Source organism: Oratosquilla oratoria, chromosome 37 (assembly GCF_046742065.1).
Source record: "Oratosquilla oratoria isolate Oo_2021 chromosome 37, ASM4674206v1, whole genome shotgun sequence".
Taxonomy (NCBI): domain Eukaryota; kingdom Metazoa; phylum Arthropoda; class Malacostraca; order Stomatopoda; family Squillidae; genus Oratosquilla; species Oratosquilla oratoria.
In genome coordinates this window covers 35,147,675-35,169,557 of record NC_134813.1, presented here as the reverse complement: position 1 = coordinate 35,169,557, position 21,883 = coordinate 35,147,675, and the positions used below count along the sequence as shown (strand labels likewise).

Below are 21,883 nucleotides of genomic sequence, written 5' to 3'. Positions count from 1 at the left end.
CGCACGCACACACACACTCAAAGAGCGAGTGAGTCAGGGAGGATGGAAGGAGGAGGGATGGAGAGAGGAGTGAGTGAGTAACATAAAGATCACCGCTTTGCATGACACAATGGGATTAAGCAGATTGCAAAACTGCGCCACAGACAACAGTTGTGACATTGAGGTGGAGCCGCCAGCTTCAGTGCATTACTCTCACTATAAAATAGTTCATTAACTTGAAGGACGTGGCTGATATCAATGTGAGGAGGCCTTTGGCAATGACAAGAAAATATATGAATAAAGAAGAAAAAGTGGAAGAGTCCCACAATGTTAAATTACTACATCATCAAGAGTAATGCAAATGGTTTTGTAGCTATAATATATATATATATTATATATATATATATATATATATATATATATATATATATATATGTATATATAAATATATATTATATATATATATATATATATATATATATATATATATATATATACACACACACACACATACACTCGCACACACACAGAAAAAAAGGACGAGAGGGGAAGGGAAGATTCGAGTAAGACCAAGTATGCTTACGAGTAAATTTAAATATTCTTTTGATTCAAAAGTGGGAAAAAGAGGAAGTCAAAATCAGAGCGACGAATACAAAATTTATTAAATGGCGACTAAAAGGGATTTAATTGAACCTTTATCAGTGCAGTAATTGATATTTGTTTCTGGTTGCTGCCTCTGGATTAAATCAATTAAGGAGTTGATGGATACTCTCGCTAAGGCAATGATGGCGCGATCAATCACATTCTTTATTCAACTGGAACTTGTAATCGTGATCAATTTCATCTATTCAATTTTCTTCAACTTCTGGGTCTCTGAGTATCTCCTGCAATTGTTGACATTCATTTACGTATTTCTTATGGTTATTGTTAAACGATTTCATTAAACTATTTCTAGATTTTGAGAGAGAGAGAGAGAGAGAGAGAGAGAGAGAGAGAAGAGAGGGAGAGACCCAACTGAACTCTGCGAGTGCCTAACTCGACTTGTAAATTTTCTTTGTCTGTCGCCAGACGATACGAGGTTGAAAACCCGTAGAAATTAATAGATTAATGTCGTTAAGCGTATGGGGTTAGCAAATGCAGTGCATCCGACACATTTGCATCAACTGTTTCACTACCTTATATATCATGTTCTAACTCAGGAAAACCTCCTTCGTGAACGCATTAAAACTAAACTCATTTCGCTACAATAAATCACTGAATCTTTTTTGTTCCGACTGATGCCAGGCGAATTCATTCAGCTGAGGTTCGAACCTCGTGATAAACGCGACTGGAGCTGCGAACTGGTTGTAAAGCTTCGTTGACAAGGGGCTAGTTTGCTAGCCCCTAGTGCTAGCTGCACGTTAACTTATCCGGCAATTATTGGCACTAGAGTTGTTTGGAGCCAAGTAGAGGGGTAGTTTACAATTCGCTATCATTAGCGGCTACTGAACTAGCCCCGTGTCAACGAGATTTAACACTTCTGTCAAAGACAAAACGTCGACATCGACAAATTAGCTATTGACACAAGAGGAAATGAAGCCTGGTACACTTGTGTGGTCGAATTAGCTAAAAACGTCTAATATATTATTGCGTACTCCTGCTAATGCAATCTGAGCAAACGTGAGTATGTGCAGTTGGGGAGCAAAAACGAAACGTCCGGCAAGAGTGGACTGTGGCATTGCGCATGAGCAGAACCAGCTGCCAGATGTGCGATGATAGTACTGTGTGGGGCTTTTTTAACTTCTTCCTCCTCTGTGTTTTAGGTCTCCCTTGCTACCCCAATCCCATTCCCCCTCGTCCCCGACAATCCCCCAACCCTCCCCCTTTGCCCCCTCGCCTCCCCTCCCCAACTCCCCCTCATTCAATCCCATATTTCCCTCCTCGCCCCCTCCCTCCCCCACTCCCTCAGCGTACCTAACCTAACCTATCTTCATCTGCTTGGAGACGAGCGGTAGAATGTTGGGTTTTCTGAATTAAATCACATTTCTCTTTTATGGGAGTAAAAATCAACGTCTCTCCGAACAACAGATAACGAATATTTTAATATCTAGTGGTAGATTAACTGTTAATTTTAAAATCTCCTACCTTATTTCACCATTTCCTATCTCCTTACTCGCAATAGGTGCATTTAAATATATACCTGATCACAGATATCATACGACTTTTTAACTCCCCTAAATATTCGTGGTAGTTACCCTGATCATGTTATAACGCAAGTAGGAATTATGTTCCTCTTTTTGTGATGCGACGGGAAATAAAATAAGAACGTATAGGAAAGCAAACAGGAGCACTAGAAAATGTGGCGCCATCTTGTATCTTTCTACAGCATTGGGTCCTCAACATGTTTTTCACATGTATCCCATACTACAGCTGTTCTTCAGTTTCATGGGGGGCTACTTCAAGAACGAAATCGTCAAATATCCATTAACTGTGAAGCCCCTCCAGATGGGTCCAGAGACCGGCTGAGAACCACTGGTCTATGGGGAAAGCCATACACTTATGAGATACTGTTTGAATGCCCCGAGTTAGATGATAAGACGCGTCCTCAGTGGCGAGAGATTGAGCGTGGATTACCGAGCTTAACTGGATTTAGACAAAGCAAGCGACAGGGTACTCGGTACCGTGACACATAACTACATCCCAAGGAAACGAAAGAGATATTCACGATAAAGGTGTTCACTGGTATGAACAAGAAACCTAACCCTTTAGCTGCAATCACGTAACGTTGCGGGAAAAAAGTTCCTAGACACTTTCTGGCGAGACACAAGTCTTGATATATCCGGCAACAAAGACGCAGAGAACTTTCGAATTTTAATTCAAGAACGAATAAACGGAGTCTCCTGTTTGGGGACTTTTTTCAATTACACGCGAATTAATATACCTTAATACCAACAGATGCAGGCAAAGCGTCTGGGAACTTATTCCCCGTCTTATGCTGGTGAAGAAGCGACCTCCGGTCTGAGGGAAGACCAAGTCAGTCGAGACCACCTTCAGGAGGGGCAGTCCGCTCCCTGAGCTGCACTGCATGTTATCCCGTTCTTTGTCTGTCACACTGATGTGGACATCGGCTTACAGGGTCACACCGGAGGCGATAACCAACGTCAAATGGGAGAGTGGAGGTGGTGGAGATGGAGGGGGAAAAATGTCATAGAGAATGAAATAACGTCCCTCCCACACACTGTGTAGCGCTGTTGCTGCAATGCGGTCATGGAGATGAGAGTATGGGGGTGTCGGGGTTGGGGGTTATCATCAATTGCACGGGAGTCAATATCAAATGTTGAGATGGATATCATGTCTGTCCGGAAGCTGTACGAGGAGCGACCTGACTCCTGTAGAGGGGGAGGGGGAGGGGGAGGGAGGAAGACGGGGGAGGGGTGAGGCTAAGCTGCCCAAATCCTACCGTGATGGCTTTCCACTCGTCACCTTAGAGGACTTTCCCCCCCACTGGGCAAACAGACCCTCCAGGAGCTCAGTTCGCCTCTCGTAACCCCCCACCCCCGCCCCGACGCCTTATTCCAACCCTGCGCAGAAGCAGAGGTTCTTAGCTCGTATCAAAGAGCCGCACCTACAGTATACCCACCTTTTTCGAACTTCTCTGGGGGCACACAGACCGATACATACACATATTCTCTCTCTCTCTCTCTCTCGCTCACACACACAGAAATGTATCACTTGGACAAAATGTAGTAGCACATTTGTAAAATTATAACCACGAAGAACCCACATTCAGAATAAAAGGAAACTTAGAAGTACAACTTCTATATTTCGGCTAATAGCTATAGCCCTCTTCAGGAAAATAGTCCGACTGTGGATTCTTCGTGATTACAGATATGTATATATAACAAAAAATGTATATATATATATATATATATATATATATATATATATATATATGTGTGTGTGTGTGTGTGTGTGTGTGTGTGTGTGTGTGTGTGTGTGCATCAAGCACGTGGCAAGGCTTCAGGTTAACTGGATACTCTTGATTTCTGGTTGTGTAACTGAAACTGCAGAAGGTGGAGTTGAAGGAGGAAAAGGTGGAAGAAGTGGAGTAGGAGGAGTTGGAGGAGGAAGAGGAAAGAGAGGAGGATGAGGAGGAGTGGAGGAAAGGGAGGTAGGTGGGAAAGTGTCAGGAGTAAGAGCAGGAGTGTTGTCCAAGTTTCCGTAACTTTTCGTTCCGAATACTGCAGACCTCTAAATTGTGGATTCCCAATAGGGATAACTGTATGTTTAATCACGCCTGAATACTAAGCAGCAGGCAACGATAGACGATACATTGACACACCTCAGTCCTTATCGTCGATCTTCTGGCCTTATCAACACGTGATCTACTATCTAGATTCTGTTCTGGCCGAAGCCAGACGATTTTATTCCGTGTCGAGTCAAAGTCGATCGAAAACCCTTTCCTTCAGAATTCGATCCTTTGCACAATAAAAACACCTAGCTTTGTAAAAAAAAAAAAAAAAAAAAAAAAAATAATAATAATAATAATAAATAAATAATTGAATAACATAACGTCATCATGATGAAGGTGTTATTATTACGTTGACAAACACTTCCTACCTATCTGCACGCCCACGTCTGGGGGAGAGCTATCACGAGCGCTTATGATTCACAGGTCAGGGGAGGTCATAAACCAACAGAGGTGCATTAATATATACATATACATATATATATATATATATATATATATATATATATATATATATGGAAACTTACTCGATCTTTTGATCACTAGCCGCGAAAGCATGGTAACTGATGTAGAAGTCGGTGAATCTGTTGCAAATAGCGATCACAACTTAGTTAGATTCAAACTCCTAAACAATTTTAGAATAGATACTTGTGTTTCTAAAATACCCGATTTCAGTAAAGCTCAGTTCATAGGACTACGTCAGGAGCTTCAGCTTACAGATTGGGGGGCAAAATTAAACGAAAGACCTGTAGATCAGATGTGGGAAATATTTCAAAATACACTCACTAAGATGATTCAAACTTACATTCCTTTTAAGGACAGACGTCCCCCAAATCAGGCTCGCCCAAAGTGGCTCGACAAAGAAACTGAAAAAAGTATTGCTAAAAAGAGACAGGCTTATAAGAAATATAAGTGCTCAGGTGCATCTAATGACTATGAAAATTATGTATCAATACAGAGAGATTTAAAAAAGACAATAAGGAAAAGAAAACGACAATACGAAATGAACATCGCTGATAAATCCAAAGAGAATCCCAAAGAATTCTATAGTTACATTAGAGATAAAAAGGTTGTTAGGAATCACATTGGTCCACTATTATCTGCTGACGGTCAACTTGAATATTCAAATGAAGGAATGTGTAATATCTTAAACAATTATTTTAGCTCGGTATTCGTAAACGAAACACCTCAAAGTGAATTCCAAACTGAAACCTGTGAAAAGTCTGGGGTAAACTTACTCACTACGGTAAATATAACAAAAGAAAAAATTAAAAGGTGTATAGACAAACTCAAAGTTAATAAAACACCAGGGCCTGACGGTTGGCATCCAAGAATCTTAAAGGAAATGAAAAATGAGATTGTTGTTCCATTAGAAATTATTTTCAAGAAATCCATCATATCCGGAGATGTCCCAAGAGAATGGAAGCTAGCTAACGTTACTCCCATATTCAAAAAAGGTGACAAAAAGAAACCAAATAACTATAGGCCTATAAGTTTGACTTCAATCGTAGGAAAAATAATGGAAACTATCATCAGAGATGCTATCGAACATCATTTAGAAAGTAACCGTTTGATAAATGATAGCCAGCATGGTTTCAGACGGAAACGTTCTTGCGTGACTAACTTACTCGAATTCTACAACACAGTTATCTCGAATTATGACAAAAGAAACAATATAGATTTAATATATCTAGACTTTGCAAAAGCTTTTGATACCGTCCCACACGAAAGACTACTTACTAAATTAGCTTTGCATGGAATAAGTGGTAGCCTATTAGGTTGGACTAGTAATTGGTTGAATGGTCGAAAACAGAGAGTTGTTTTAAATGGAAAAACTTCTGGATGGAAAAGTGTTGCAAGTGGAGTTCCTCAGGGTTCCGTTCTTGGGCCACTTCTATTCATAGTATATATAAATGATATAGACCATAGACTAAAATCTACTGTTTCCAAATTTGCTGATGATACAAAACTGTGCTGAGTGGCAAATGATCACTCAGACCAATTAGATATTCAAGTAGATTTAGATCAATTACAGCAATGGTCTGAAAAGTGGCTAATGAAATTTAACACAAGTAAATGCAAGGTAATGCACATAGGTAAAAATAACAGTAAGTACGATTACAAGTTATTTGGTAATTCGTTAACAAAAGTGGATAGTGAAAAAGATCTCGGCGTAATTATCAGTAACGACCTCAAATCATCCAAGCAGTGTATTTCAGCCTCTAAGAAAGCAAATAAGATTCTGGGAGTGATTGCGCGATCTTTTGATTTCAAAAGTCCATCACTCATTAACAAGCTATATAAATCGTTAGTTCGTCCACATTTGGAATATGCTGTTTCTGTATGGTCACCGAATCTCATTAAAGACATTGACAGACTGGAAAAAGTACAACGACGAGCCACAAAACTGATTCCAAATATAAAAAATAAATCATACGAAAATCGACTAAAACACATGAATCTGTTTTCCCTAAAAAAGCGTAGACTCAGAGGTGACTTGATACAGGTCTTTAAGATTTTAAAGGGAATTGACAACATCAAAAGTGACCAAATTTTCACATTGAATGAGAATCAGACAAGAAACAATGGTCTCAAACTATCCGGAAATAGATTCAATTTGGAAGTAGGTAGAAACAACTTTGCCAACCGTGTAGTAAATGAATGGAATAAACTTCCTGCACAGGTAGTGCAATGTAGTTCAGTTCGAAGCTTTAAGAATCAGTTAGATAAATACCTAAGTAAGATGCTGTAATGATTATAATTTATCTTATATTATTTGTTTTTGTTTTGTTATCATTTGTCTGTATGATTTTCATTTGTTATTAGTTATGTCAATTTATTATTATTTACTATTTACCTGTTTGTTTATTATTTAACTATACCTATGCATTTATTTATGTATTTTATTTGTTATTTACATTATTATAGTTTTTATTTATTGTTTTATTATTAATATGATTTTTTTTCGCATCCGACCTAGATATGGATCAAGAGGTCTCCTGTCGGCATGCTCCGCCTTTGTAATCCTTTGTAAATATATATATATATATATATATATATATATATATATATATATATATATATATATCACTGTGTCCGTATCTATATACTTGTGCTATGTATTATACTTGTGAGGTGTATGTGTGTGATTCACCATGGTCTTGGATCACGTGTTGGACTCGTGATCGACAGCTATTTCCCTCCCGGAAGAAAGCTCAGAGCTCATATACGGCCGATATATGGGTAATGCTGTGACCTTACATGCACACACAACTCCCCGCCCACGAGATTTGGAGTAACGACTCGCAGCACAGCGATACTGAAATTATTTCAGCCCTGGGCGGGATTCGAACCCGAACCGCCGTAGTGGCGGCCGGGAACTCTAACCACTGCGCCATCGACTGTGTGTGTGTGTGTGTGTGTGTGGAAGAGCGCGTATGCGTGTATGTACGCATGTGAACACGTGTCTGTGTGCGTGCATGTAGAGTATTTTGTGTCAAGTCGAGTTAATGAAGTTATAAATCAAAATGACGCTTAATTAGGCAGTCGAATACGTTTCCATTCACGTGCACGGCCATGCACGATCACGCCCTTTCCCCTCTCTAGCTCCCCTACCGTCCCTTTGTACTGTGTATATAGTTCACGCTGCCACCCGCTGAGACACACACACACACACACACACACACACACACACACACACACACACACACAGGGTTCTTAGAAAAAAAGAAAAATAAATCTACTACAATGATTCTTTGTGAAATGGAGTCTTTTGTTTATTTCTGTAACAAAGATTCTTGCTTGTGTACGCTTTTGATAAAAATACAGCCCAATTCTTAAGCTTGTCAATTTCTCTTTATGGGTTTTACTGATAAATGACGCCAGAAGAGTTTCCCCGATTACAATGTTGCACCTGTGCCCGAAAACGGGCATATTGTTGGAGCATATATTTAGAAAACAAGACATCGTGGTCAGGATGTCGAACAAGAGAAAATGTGTGTGGCATAGAGTTGGAGGAGAGCGCATAGGCTAAGGCGACGACCTGTTCCATGCGAGGGGTGCGCCGGAGATGAACTGGCAATACTGCTGGGGGAGGTACAATCTCCGCATGGTTATACGGATGGAGGGCAAGGGACACGCGTGATGGGGGTGAGTGAAAAGGGTGAAGATGTTACATACAAATACATACCCGCACACACATACAAAAGCCCCCCCCCCCTTTCTAAGGGAAGTGGTCAAGTCAAAGCACACCCATAGACCTTCAACATAAGAAAAACAAAGAATACTCACTCTGATCCCTCCTGCAGCTCCGCTGGAGGCACCTCCCCGCCCGACGCCCGCGTGTACCAATAGGGGCGTCGCCATGGGCGTGCTCGTTAGCGAGCTTGAGGCCGTGGTGGGCAGACAGGAGGACGACACGGAAGAGAGGACCGACGTTCTGGAGGAAGTCACGGAGGCGTGCGCTTGCTGCTGGAGGGCGTGCGAAGCTACTGACGGCGTGGAGGCGGTGGCGACGGTGGCGTGGTGCAGGAGCGCGGCCGAGGAAGGGGTGGCGGCGGAGGCTGGGGCGGCCTGGAGGATGACCTGGTGGAGTATGGGCGTGGCATAGGACACTGCCACGGTCCTGACGACCTCGGCGCCCTCCACCAGCGTCGCCGTGCCCGAGCGACCGTCGAGGATGGCGGTGGTCGCGCCGGTCTCGTACACGGTCGTGGTTACGTTGTCGCCCGTTCCGAGGACGCGCGCCCGCGCCGCGCTCCGGGGGCTCGTGCTCCGCCGACCCTCCCCCCGCCGGCCCCCGGGTCCACCAGCGCCTCCGCCCCCTCCCCCGCCGCCGCCAGACCCGTCGCTACCACTGCTACTGACGTAGGTCTTGACGCTGCTGGTCGACCTCATGCTCAGGGTATTGATGGGGCACGGGTCGTCCATGTCCTCCTCGTCTTCGTCTTCTTCCTCCTCTTCCTCCTCCTCCTTCATATCGATGCCAACCGGCTCACTCTTGGTCACCAATCTCGGGCCCATGATGTGTCTGAGTATTGTGTTGTTGGAGCTGGGCGTGAGAATGGTGGTGGCGGCGGGCGTGGGCGTGGTGGCTGGCAGGAGGGCTGTGGCGTGGTAGATGGTGGTCGTGCCGTCGGCCTCGAGGACGGTGGCGCCGTCTTCGGTGCTGTACAGCGTGGCCGTGTCACTGCCCTCGCCTTTGACGTACACCACGTGTTCGCCTCCTCCTCCACCTCCACCTCCTACTCCGGACTCGTTCTCGGCGGGCATGACGCAGCCCTCGAGGCTCATGACTCGGAGGCTGCCGCCGCCGCCACCTCCTCCTCCAGCAGAACTGCCCTCTCGTACTCCACCGTCACTCATCCTCACACTGAAAAAGGGGAAGAAAGAGACACGAGTTAAGAGATGCTGATGCAACGCTTGGATGTTGACCCCCTCCCCCACACACTACAATCTCCCTGAAGCCAATGAATTAACTTTTATTTATTCATCCATTCATTTCTGTGAACACTACACCGATGGTTCTCAGACACTATTTTCAGACTGTACCCCTCAATCATGGCTGAAACTCTCATGTAGCCCACGACAAAATTACCCCAAATGACAGGTTAGTCTTGTAAAACCAGGCATTATCGATTCAGCCTTCAATGAACCGAAAAAACAACATGAAAACCGTTAGGATAAACTAAAATATATCACGATAAACATAATTCTAAAACATACACATCTACTATAAAAAAGTAGTCTCTTGAATAATCGATTTCAGCCCGCACTAAAATTAAATGAAAATAACCAATATTTCAACATTTGGTAAAATCATACAATCATTTTATATTCACATGCTTTCTTCTTACAAAAGCTATCATGGTTTGTGGCAACATTAATTTCACAAATATAAATAATATTTATGGACACATACAATGGTTTGTTAAATCATATTAATTCTTATGTCACAAAAATGCTAAGTGACTTAAGGGGACACTACAGTAGTGGCGTGTTCCCACACCATAAACCACCTAACTTTAACCCTTAACCCTTTCTTTTGCGTGGCATAATGACTGTCTGGTAAAAGGAAGCAAAAATAGAATGTTAAGATATATTATATATATATATATATATATTACCACACACTGAATGGTCCCCAATACATAGATTTTTATATCAGCCACATTAATCTATTCATTTTTAATTCTTTGCAAACACGATCGAGACTAACATGAGCTCGATGTTAGCATATTCGGAAACTGCTATGCTGTCGGGCTGAGGACTCGAACCTAGCCGATACGTAACATATGGACAGTAACTTAACCAACTGCTCTATCAAGAGGGATGTGGTTGATAAGATGGATGGATATATATATATATATATATATATATATATGTATACATATATATATATATATATACATATATATATTATATATACACACACATAAAACTCATCACTTTTAGCATCCTGCAAATCTCTTTAAAACTCTCCATTACAACCTCTAGACTCCATCTCTTCGATATTGTCCACAAGGATAGAAACGCTCGCTGTCTCCAACAAAATACTCCTGGTGTTACGACTCTCACAGTTACGAGCAAGTTCCTTCTCAGTTACGACTCTAAGCAGTTGCGCCCAACTGCGCCAACTCCTTCCAGCAAAGATTTCTCCCACATTGCCTTATTGTTGAGAAATCAGAACAAAGGTTCTCCCACGCGGTCTTTACGAACATATTATAGAACTCTTTAATACAAAGTCGGCCACGAGACACGCAAAAAAAGAAGAAGAAAAAAAAAATGGAAAAATAAGAACGAGATTCTAAAGGTATAAAACAAATCTTATGATCTTTGGAGGAATAATTACTTCCCCGGCTTCATATACTCTGGATTTTATTCTAGGGACGATCTGTCTCGTTTTCGTTTTTCCAGATTGTCTTTTTTCTGATTGTTACACCACACTGTGGAAAACTCCCCAAACTCAACCGCAACTCGATGGGGGAACCTTAGGGGAGACCCAAAGAGGCTTGAATGGATTCACACATGGCTTGCGCGGGTGGTGTGTATGTAGTACGGTGTTGGATTACCCTCTCTCTCTCTGTACGTGTACGTGATTCACCATTGCCTTGGATCACGTGTTAGACTTGTGATCGACAGCTATTACCCGCAAGAAAGACAGCCCAGAGCTCATATATGACCGATCTATTGGGTAATGCTGTGACTACACCCACACAAACCCGGGCCGCCGTAGTGGCGGCAGGGAACCCTAACCAAGGAGTGTGTATGCGCGCGCGCGCGCGTGTGTGTGTGTGTGTGTGCGCGCGTGTCTGCATAAGGTATCAGGAGTGCCCAACAAGATGCAAACATACGTACTTAGGGTGTCTTTCAACGTGGGTCCTCCCTTCCATTACTATCAACATTATTTTTCATCTTTATTTCTTTATCTATTATTTCATATTTTTTGTCCATTCCGGGATTTGAACTCGGGTCTCCCACACAAGATGCGATCGCGTAACCACCGAGCCATTCGGGACTATTCAAAAGCTGAAGCCTAATCTAATAATATTCTTACGCGAAGAAAAGGAAGAGGAAGACGAAGAAGAACAATGCTAAACCATTCACTGCCCACTGGGATAAAATCGACCCATTTGATGATTTTGTTCTGTCTAACACAATTACTGCTGCTCACGTTGCACAACCCGCCTTTCAGCCAAAAATCTAATATTTCCAGCGGCCGTTAATTAGTTCAGACAGTCGATTTGCAGGTGAGAGTGCACGGCCGCCCGGACTTCGCTCGCAATTTCCCCTTCGGGCTGGACCCGCTGGTGCAGGGGGTGGTTGGGGGGGGGGGGGGGTGAAGACGACGAGGGGAGGGGAGGAAAAAGAGAGAGAGAGAGAGAGAGAGAGAGAGAGAAAGTCCTTTCCCCGGTTTCATATCCTCTGGATTCCTTCCTCCTGTTCGTGTGGCGTCATGTTTACCCTCCCTAGATATTCTGACGTGGCTGCTGGTCATACATTACAAGCACCATGACCACTTTTGGCAGTATGCCAAAGAAAGTTAGGTTACACTAGGTTGGGCTAGGATAGGTTTGGGCAATAGTTCCCCCACCCCGGAAGAAACCCGCCGGGAAAGAATTTATATATATATATATATATATATATATATATATATATATATATATATATATATATATATATATATATATATATATATGTACAACACTGAATGGGTCCCAGTGATTAGAGATACATTTTAACAACCGCAACGCACTTTCATTCTAAGCCATCAGCATCGGGAAACCCAATGGGGCCACATGCAGAAATGGAAATATGGTACTGCCGAGGACTCGAACTCAGCGATCATATGACAAGTACCGTAGTAACTAACCAACTACGCCATCAAGAGATGGCGTAGTTGGTTAGTTACTACGGCACTTGTCATATGATCGCTGAGTTCGAGTCCTCGGCAGTACCATATTTCAATTTCTGCATGTGGCCCCATTGGGTTTCCCGATGCTGATGGCTTAAAAAATTATATATATATATATATATATATATATATATATATATATATATATATATATAATCCCTCCCACCCACCAATTAACCTCCTTACCCAACCCCTTTCCGTTTACCTTCCTCCCTACTATTATCATCTTCCACTTTCTCCAGCCCCACTTCTTTTGGCGCCTATCCCTGTTGTATTGTTTCGACGTCCTATATAATAACCCTACGTTAGAACTGCGACGCCGTTCCTACGTGTCCCAAACGCCAACATTTTATTCACCCAAGGGTCTAACCTTGAGTAGTAGTAATTAATTGTCACATGCAATGGAAAAACGACGCTCGTTTGGTGTGTGTATGTATGCATGTGTATATGTATATGTATATATATATATATATATATATATATATATATATATATGCACACATACATATAAAAGGAGATAAGGACGAAGGCAGAAAGTGCAATACATGGAGTGACCAATGGCGGCGCCGAGCCGCGACGCCAAACTGGTCTCCAGGCAACCTAACACACGTAGCACCTGCAGCAGAAGAAGGATCGAGTCTCGGTCGGGAAGAGTCTCGGCGCCCGCGGCGTCTTGCTGCCTGACCAAGGGCTACAAACCCCACTCGAAGTAACATCGTAGGCGATCACCACCTTCGCACACGGTGAGTTTATTCTGGTTAACGATAAATTATTCTATTCGCCTTAGATTAACCTTTGGGTCGGAGGGGGGGGGCAAAGGGGGAATTGTGTGTTTAAACGCTACAGTAAGAAAATCGCTCTTTGACTCGGGCACTTCACCCACCCTCTTCCACGCAGGCGAAACGCTGTCAACTTCTGTTACTTGACATGATAATTATGTCCGTCGACTCACGGAAAGTCAATGAACAAGAATTTCGTGGAAAACACGAAAAATGAAACAACGAGTAGATAAATAAACGAATAAATGGGTATAGCATATCTGAATAGAAATATGTCGAATTTTGGCTCGCGTGAAGGACGACCATCAAGGACGTTCGAGCGTCTCAAGGGGCGTGTGCCATACATCGAGGAAGTCTTCGTCGTCATTACCTTGGCTTGGTAGTCGGGAGGACGCCGGAGCCGGCGCATTTAGCTGTGGCGGATCTTGTTGGCTTGGAGACTGAGGGAGGCGGTGAAGGTGCTGTGGGCTTGGTGAGCGCTGGGGGCTTGGTGGGGGTTGTGGTCGCCTTAGCAGGCTTGTCCACAGCCTCACAAGCCATGACGCCCCGAGTTAAGATCACCAAGGACGACGCAAAAGTACACACTTTTTCCAACGAGATCCTTACGAGATCGGATCTTTCTTGGTCACCAAAGCGATCTAACACTGAACTCCACTCCTACTGGCGGTTCCTGAGAAAGGCCGCCGCCGCTGCCTGTGCCTGACGGGATACGTCAGGGGTTCTACGGGTTGACTGAGGGCAACAAGACGTCACCGGAAGGCTGGGGGCGGCCGGACGGGGAGTCTGCGGACGCTGCAACAGGCCCGGTCGCGTCGGGCACACGTGTCCGGTGCACCGAGGGCGGCCGCAGAGCTTCGACTTGCGCCGCCTCCTGCCGCCGCCGCCGATACCGCGGTCAACGCCGCTGGTTGCCAAGCAACACGTAAACAGCAGAAGCGCCACCCTGCGAAACACTCCCACCCCACCCACTCCCACCCCGTTACCACCATCTGGACCAAGTGTGCTTACGAGCTCCACTTGGCTGCAGCAGCTGTAGACGCCGCCCCTCTAAGCACAACCCCTCCCTCCCTCCCTCCCTCCTCCCCTCCCCTCCGGAGCGGCTTCGCCCCTCCACCTACCCGCAGTTGGCCGGGGTTGCCCTAGCCGGCCACACGCCAACAGGTAGCTGAAGGAAGGGCACACGCACGGGGGTCTCCGCACCCCGCCCCACCTGTTGTTCTTTCTGGATACCGTTGTCGGCTACCACGTGGCTGAGGTAAGCCTACGCCCTACAGGGGGTCCGTGAGAGGTCTAGTCAGTTCTTTTTTGCCCCTCTGTATACGGTTGAGTGATGGGTAAGATAGACCCAGCAGACCTTGAGCAACTTGAATGCTTTCCTAGCTTCTTTTGCTAGATGCATATAACAACATTAGTAACCGTTTTATATTACATCTTTCCAGTATTATTTTCCTTGTCTCACGTACATGGTAGTATGGAGAGAGAGAGAGAGAGAGAGAGAGAGAGAGAGAGAGAGAGAGAGAGAGAGAGAGAGAGAGAGAGAGAGAGAGAGAAATGGGAAGATTAGCGCATTCTACAAGAGTCTTCAACTAAACCCAATCCACACACCTTTCCTACCTCTGCTGTCCTCCCTATATAAGGTGCTCAGCACCGGCAACAGCACACGACTACAACATATCAGGGGTGGAGGGGTTCCTCTGGCGTGGGGCCCCGAGAGGGACATCGGGTTCCTCTGTCATAATTCAGTGACACTACGAGCTAATCACCACAAACAGCAAATGTCGTTCCAAACGCTACTACATGTGGGTGACCGCCGTCCTTTCTATCATCCAGGTGTATGCACAACTCGTATGTTGTGGTTGTGTGAATGACTGCTTACCACAAGTTTACGTCATTATTGAAGTGTGTGCGTGTGATTCACCATGGTCTTTGGATCACGTGTTGGACTCGTGATCGACAGCTTTTCCCCTCCCGAAAGAGAGCTCAGAGCTCGTATATGACCGATCTATGGGTAATAGTGTGACATTGCACGCACGCACACACACCCAACTCCCCGCCCACGAGAGTTGAACAACCCGCAGTGCAGTGATACTGAAATTATTTCAGCCCTGGGCGGGATTCGAACTCGGACCTCCCTAGTGGCAGCCGGGAGCTCTACCAACTGCGCCACGAGTGTGTGTGTGTGTGTGTGTGTGTGTGTGTGTGTGTGTGTGTGTGTGTGCGTGCGTGAGAGAGAGAGAAAGAGAGAGAGAGCTAACGGTTTTCGTCGAAGTAGGATTTTTTTTCCTGCGTCGGCCAGCGTGACCGCTTCGTCAGCAGACTCGCGGGAAAGTCAAAGTGGCGGAATAAAAAGCAAATTTATCGCGCGCCACGGAACAAAAATCGAGGACTCCCACACCCAACCTCCGTTCATGAGCCCGCTAATTTCTGAAGTTCAGTCTACGCGTTCCCACGGGGGAAGTGTATGAGTCACCACTTGATGTGTGTGCATTTGCACTGGGACTACGGCTGATATCTGTTGCCACACTCGCGTAAACAAAAGGCCACGGGACAGGCGACCCTTATTGCAGGATCGGCTTCACTTCCACATACGACGAACGCTATTTTTATTTTCTTGTTTAACTGTAGCATGCATGTTGTATAATACAATATGAACGAGTTTATAGTAGAGTAATTAAAACTAGTTCATAATGTAAACCTAGGAAGATAACCAATGCGTTTCTTGCATCAAATAAAACTACATTAGACACTTAACACGTTGAGGTGGAAGGTGTGTTATTTGGTCGATCCATACACGAGAGAGAGAGAGAGAGAGAGAGAGAGAGAGAGAGAGAGAGAGAGAGAGAGAGAGAGAGGAGGGAGAGAGAGGTGAGAGAGAGAGGAGAGAGTGAGAGATGGAGGAGGAAGAAAGGAGTGAGAGAGAGAGGAGGGAGGGAGGAAGGAGAGAGAGACATATAAACTCCAAACAATGAAAAACAGGGTTAGTTACTATCACAGAGTTCACCAGCGTTTCTATCTTTCTGGAGAGCATGGCGCCCAGACATGCCTGAGTTTCATGGTGTTGGTTCAGCTTATGGGAAGTGGGCATACACGGAGGCATAGTACTTTTCAGCCATTTCAGCTCCTTACATCCTGTAGGACAACTGTTCCTTCACCTGTGGGAAGGTGGGGAAGGATGATGGAGGTTATGTTCTTCTTTGACTTTTAATTAGGTGATACGTTGGGGTACTTGTCACGCATGTGTATGTGTATGTGCGTGCGTGTGTGTGTTTGGCTTACAGGGGGGAAAACTAAGACAATAACACTTGTTCATTCATTGTTGGTGATATGTTAACACCAATGTTATCTTCCATATCATATCAATGTATCTTACCATTCCATTAGAAGTATCTTTATCAATGCGCACAGCATACGTGTACAAACGCACGCACACTGCACTGAGGTGTTACGAGAGAGAGAGAGAGGGGGGGAGAGAATGAGAGAGAAAGAGAGAGAGGGTGAGAGTGATAGTGAGAGAAAGGGAGACAGAGGGAGGGAGGGAGAGGGTGAGTGAGAGAGAGAGAGAGAGAGAGAGAGAGAGATAGGGCAGAGGGAGAGAGAGGGAGAGGGAGGAAGAGGGAGAGAAGGAGAGAGGGAGAGAAAGAGAGAGAGAATCAATCCGGCGCGATGGTGTTGTGGCTGGTCGCCATAACAGCACATCATTTATTCACGATCTGGAGTAGTACGGGTACTGGCGCACCCCCTCCCCCCCCAGCGCGTGGCAACTTCCTCCCAACGACGTAACACTTAATGTAACACGAAACGATTTCATAGCCCAAAGACAAAGGCCACTTCCCGCACTAATATGTAGTATACTGGGGAGTACATGTCACGTTTTTAGACATGAAAATAAAACTGCTCCACAATTTGGGGTGGACCTATACAACGAAGTAGAGTGATTTTCTATCATTAAGCTGTACATAAATGAGGCAATACGAATATACCAAACACTGTAATTCTACCAGGGCAACTAAAATCCATGTTTGGTTAACTTATCTGAAAGAAAAATGTAAATATACATATATAAAGTACATCACGTTTAGTGCCGTTATCATAACATATCCTATTTCTAGACTTGTGTCGATCTGCATGACAAGTATCGATCTAAACCAGAATTCTTGACTAAAAATCTTTAAGTCGACTTATACGCCAGGTCGATTTGTCTGCCGCATCACTGCAGACGGATACACTAGAGTAACAATCGTTAACTTGTCCGTGCACTACGACCAGGATCGAACTTGAGGCTCAGACTTACCAAGCCTGTCTCTTACCAAGTGTGCTAACAGTATTTGGTAATTCTATGGCTCGGGTTCGAACCCAGTCTGGGAGCTGGAACAGTCACGTCGTCACTATACAATAGTGATCTAATGTCAGTATGACATTATCCATCAGGTATAATTGTAATACATTTCGAATGCAGGAATAACGCACGATTGTCGGCGACCGTTAGGTACATGTCAAGGCCACTCTGCCACAGCATATCACAGTAGCACATATGTTAGCGTCACGACTACCGCGACTGGTGCACGCAAGTGTGTCCACGACCTGGACAAACATTTTCGTGGTCCAGTCGCTCTTCTCTGCGGCGACAGAGATCTCTTCTCTCAACCACTTAAAAATTAGCAAAGGATATCCTTTTGGCCATTGGTGAAAAAAAAGTTCACATATACATGAGTAGAGAAGGGAGGGGGAAGTGAGGGAAAGATTGGAATAACGATAAGAGACTGATAGCAAGACGCACCAGGCGAACGATGGAGTATGATCAAACCACGCGGATTCTCTTTTTTTTTTTTCTTCCCTTCCGCTGGTAGGTTCTGGAACTCTCTTCCCCCTTATGCTTTCCCACAGAGGACCTCTACAGGCATTTGTTTTTGTACTTTTTTTTTTTTTTTTTTAGTAAATAAACAAGTAAACAAATAAAATATAACAATTGATTAATTAAACTAATAATGATTTCGAACTCGCCACGTGCAAGCTGACTACGTTTCCACGTCAACGTTAAAACTACTTGACGTCACGAAGACCCAAGGACCGATAACCGTCTCGGTGAGAAGCGCGGGCCGCCACCTGCTCCTCGACCTGTGCGTGCCTGGAGCCCTGAAAGCTTTGGCTCTCTAACTGCCACGCAAGCAGGCACGCACGCACGCACCTAAAAACGCGGACGTAATAATCATAACAAGAAACAAAATGTGAAGTTTTGTGTCTCAGTCCTTCTTGCGACTCGAGATATGGGAATTTTGAAAGTGTCTCGAATGTTGTGTGATTCACCGTGGTCTTTGGATCACGTGTTGGACTCGTGATCGACAGCTATTTCCCTCCTGGAAGAGAGCTCAGAGCTCGTATGACCGATCTATGGGTAATGTTTTGACCTTACACGCACACACACACACACACACAACTCCCCGCCCACGAGAGTTGGAGTAACGACTCGAAGCGCAGCGATACTGAAATTATTTTCAGCCCTGGGCAGGATTCGAACCCGGACAGCCGTAGTGACAGTTTGAGACTGTACCGACCGCGCCACCGAGTCGTGTGTGTGTGTGTGTGTGTGTGTGTGTGTGTGTACACACACACACACTAGCTCTCCGGTCCTCTACCATCCTTACCACTTTTACGACAACTCCACTTCGGTGCGATATTGTCCCGAAGGATAGAAGCGCTGGTTATCGCAGACAAAATGCTCTCTGGACATTGTTTTGGGGGACCCACAGGCAATTTTAAGAACCCCATTAAAACCCTGTGGTTCTCTTTTGAGATTCTATTCTGGCTTAAACCAATCGATTCTATTCGGCTTAAGTGGGGCACCTCTGGACTCAGACATTGAAGCCCAAGCCTCATCTCTTGAGACTTTGTTCATTGAAGCCCAAGTCTTATCTCTTGAGACTTTATTCATTGAAGCCCAAGTTTTATCTCTTGAGACTTTGTTCATTGAAGCCCAAGTTTTATGTCTTGAGACTTTGTTCATTGAAACCCAAGTCTCATCTCTTGAGACTTTGTTCATTGAAACCAAAGTCTTATCTCTTGAGACTTTGTTAATTGAATCCCAAGTCTCATCTCTTGAGACTTTGTTCATTGAAGCCCAAGTCTCATCTCGAGACGTTATTCATCGACGCCCAAGTTTTATATTTTGAGACTGTTCATTGAATCCCAAGTCTCATCTCTTGAGACTTTGTTCGTTGAAGCTCAAGTCTCCTCTCTTGAGACTTTGTTCATCATGACGTCAGGCTATTCCCAACCCTTCGACACCGGCGTTCCTTTATTCATGCATCTTTAATGTTGATTTAAAAGTCTGATATTTGAAAAAGTGTAAGGTGTTATAAATCACCTACTGTGTAGATTCGGTTGAATGATCGATTTTACAAGGAGTAATACGAGTATTCCCACAGTTTGGGTTTGGAATTTGTTGGTCCCCAGTTTCGTCCATCACTCACATATGAAAAATTGAAATACTCCGCCCACATAACACACACACACACACACACACACACACACACACACACACACACACACACACACACACGCACACACCACAGGAAATATATGCCCCCTCCCACGCCCCCCGCCCGGTTGAAAATAAGTTTATATCCTCTCCCATCAGCTGAATAAAATAACCCGACGCTAACCAAAACAATATATGTAAAGGCATTTACCCTATTACTCATTGAATATCTACCTCACTGAATCAAAATCCGCTTTAAGACTTTCAATAAAGATGGATGTGCGTAGTTGTATACATACATCAACCGAGGTAAGAATTTTTCAACACCGAGTACTATTTGTCTGGAATGACAATAAATTGTTCGACAAAGTAATGGGGTTCTTCAAGTCGAGTCAGCTCTTGATATATGGTTACCCAACTACTGCTTCTTTGTGGATCGAACCTTCGATCCCAACACACGGTACCACGTGGTTGGGGACGTAAGAGCCAAGAACATTAATCAAATAATTATATTCTAACTCTTGCGATTACTTAACTCGACTTGTGTTGTCTATTTTGTCTGCTACAACCGGGTGATCTTATTCAGCTTTGGGAAAATATTTTAAGACTCTGAAAGGGGTAAAAGTTACTCGTCCTGCATATCTAAATACCTAAGAAGAAAATAATGACGACGAAAACAAAGACGAAGACAAGGACCAACGCGACAATGAAGACGAAGCCGAAGACTAAGAACTGGAAGAAGAGGAAGAAGAAGAAGGAGGAAGAAGAGGAAGAAAGAAGAAAAGGAAGAAGTTGTACAGATCAAAGGAGTAATATTTGCACGCCGCGGACATGACGTAATAGGCGCCGAGGGGGTCGAGCCCAAGCGCCAATTACCGGCGCTAACTGACACGTCAGCCAAGAGCCCTGACCACTTCGGGCCATTTCCTCTGGACGCTGCCGGGGGTAAGGGGCTTGTTTGCTCAACTAAGTAGAGGCGGAAGAGGGCTCCGGAGGGGATTCGACAATGCCACGACAACTCCGCCAGGGGGCGGGGCCAAGTCACGTTATCAAGGGCGGGGCCTGTGCGCAAGCACGCGGGGAGGCAGAGGCAGGCAAGCAAGCAGGCAACCAGGAGAGAGCGCAGAAGAGTGGGTATACTGGAACGCAAACAGGCAGGCTGGGAGTCAGTCATGGAGTTTGAACTGCTTGCCTAGCAGGTTGGCAGACAGGTCAGGGTACAGGCAGGCAGGCAGTCACACACTGAATAGACTGACTAGAATGAAGATATGTAGGCATTCGTGCATTAAGGCAAGAGGGCAGGCAAAAAGACGAGTGGTGAGGCAGGTGAAGCGAGGGCAATTAGACAGGCAGGCCCGGGGTGCAGTTTGGCGGGAGGAACAGTCATAAAGTCTGTTCAAACTAACTTGCCTCAGGTTAATCAGTACCACAATCTGGATTAAACGATAGCGACATTTCTGTTCAAATATACATAACGAACACGACGTAAAAAATATAAGAATGACGAAGAAATAAGTACAAACCGAAATAAGCGAATCGAAAACTATTTCGTCCATGAGGAAATCGTGGCTAAATTAATTTGGAGAGTACAGTATTTCTGTGGAGCGTTGGTTTTCCCGTTTCATATATATGAATACTCTGATTCTGGTTTGATCCTTAATGAACTCCAAATGCATCAAAACATATGTCTGCGTTCTTTCCTCTCGCGCGCGATGCACTCCAACCCCTCCAAACACATATCTATCCCATCACCTTCCTATCACATGCACACTCTCACCTCGCAATAAATCTAGCCTGGGGCGTGTCTAGTTAAGGGTGGGCCATGCATATATGACTAAAGAGAAGACGCTCTTTACCTTCCAAGGATCTCTCCTAAGGTTACCTTTTGATGTGTGGGAGGGGGGGTGGGGTGGAGTGTGTCCATTATACAGGGGGTCACGCTGTAGCTAACTTAATCCATAATGAGCCACACTAACTCTCATTTATCCTGTCTGTGCGAGCACATCCTA

General features: G+C 44.6%; 1 protein-coding gene across 13 annotated transcripts in view; it reads right to left on the bottom strand.

Annotated features, from left to right (window-relative positions):
• LOC143019641 (uncharacterized) overlaps positions 1–21,883 on the bottom strand; it is a 264,093-nt gene that overhangs the window by 42,932 nt on the left and 199,278 nt on the right. For 10 of the 13 annotated variants that reach the window (XM_076175469.1, XM_076175470.1, XM_076175472.1 and 7 more), the window contains one exon: positions 8,498–9,578. In XM_076175469.1, the coding sequence (XP_076031584.1) occupies positions 8,498–9,571 (1,074 nt within the window). In that variant the 5' untranslated portion in view covers positions 9,572–9,578. Of the gene's footprint in view, positions 1–8,497; positions 9,579–13,769; positions 13,955–21,883 lie in introns of those variants that run through there. The other 3 variants (XM_076175461.1, XM_076175462.1, XM_076175463.1) reach the window with 1 other exon arrangement.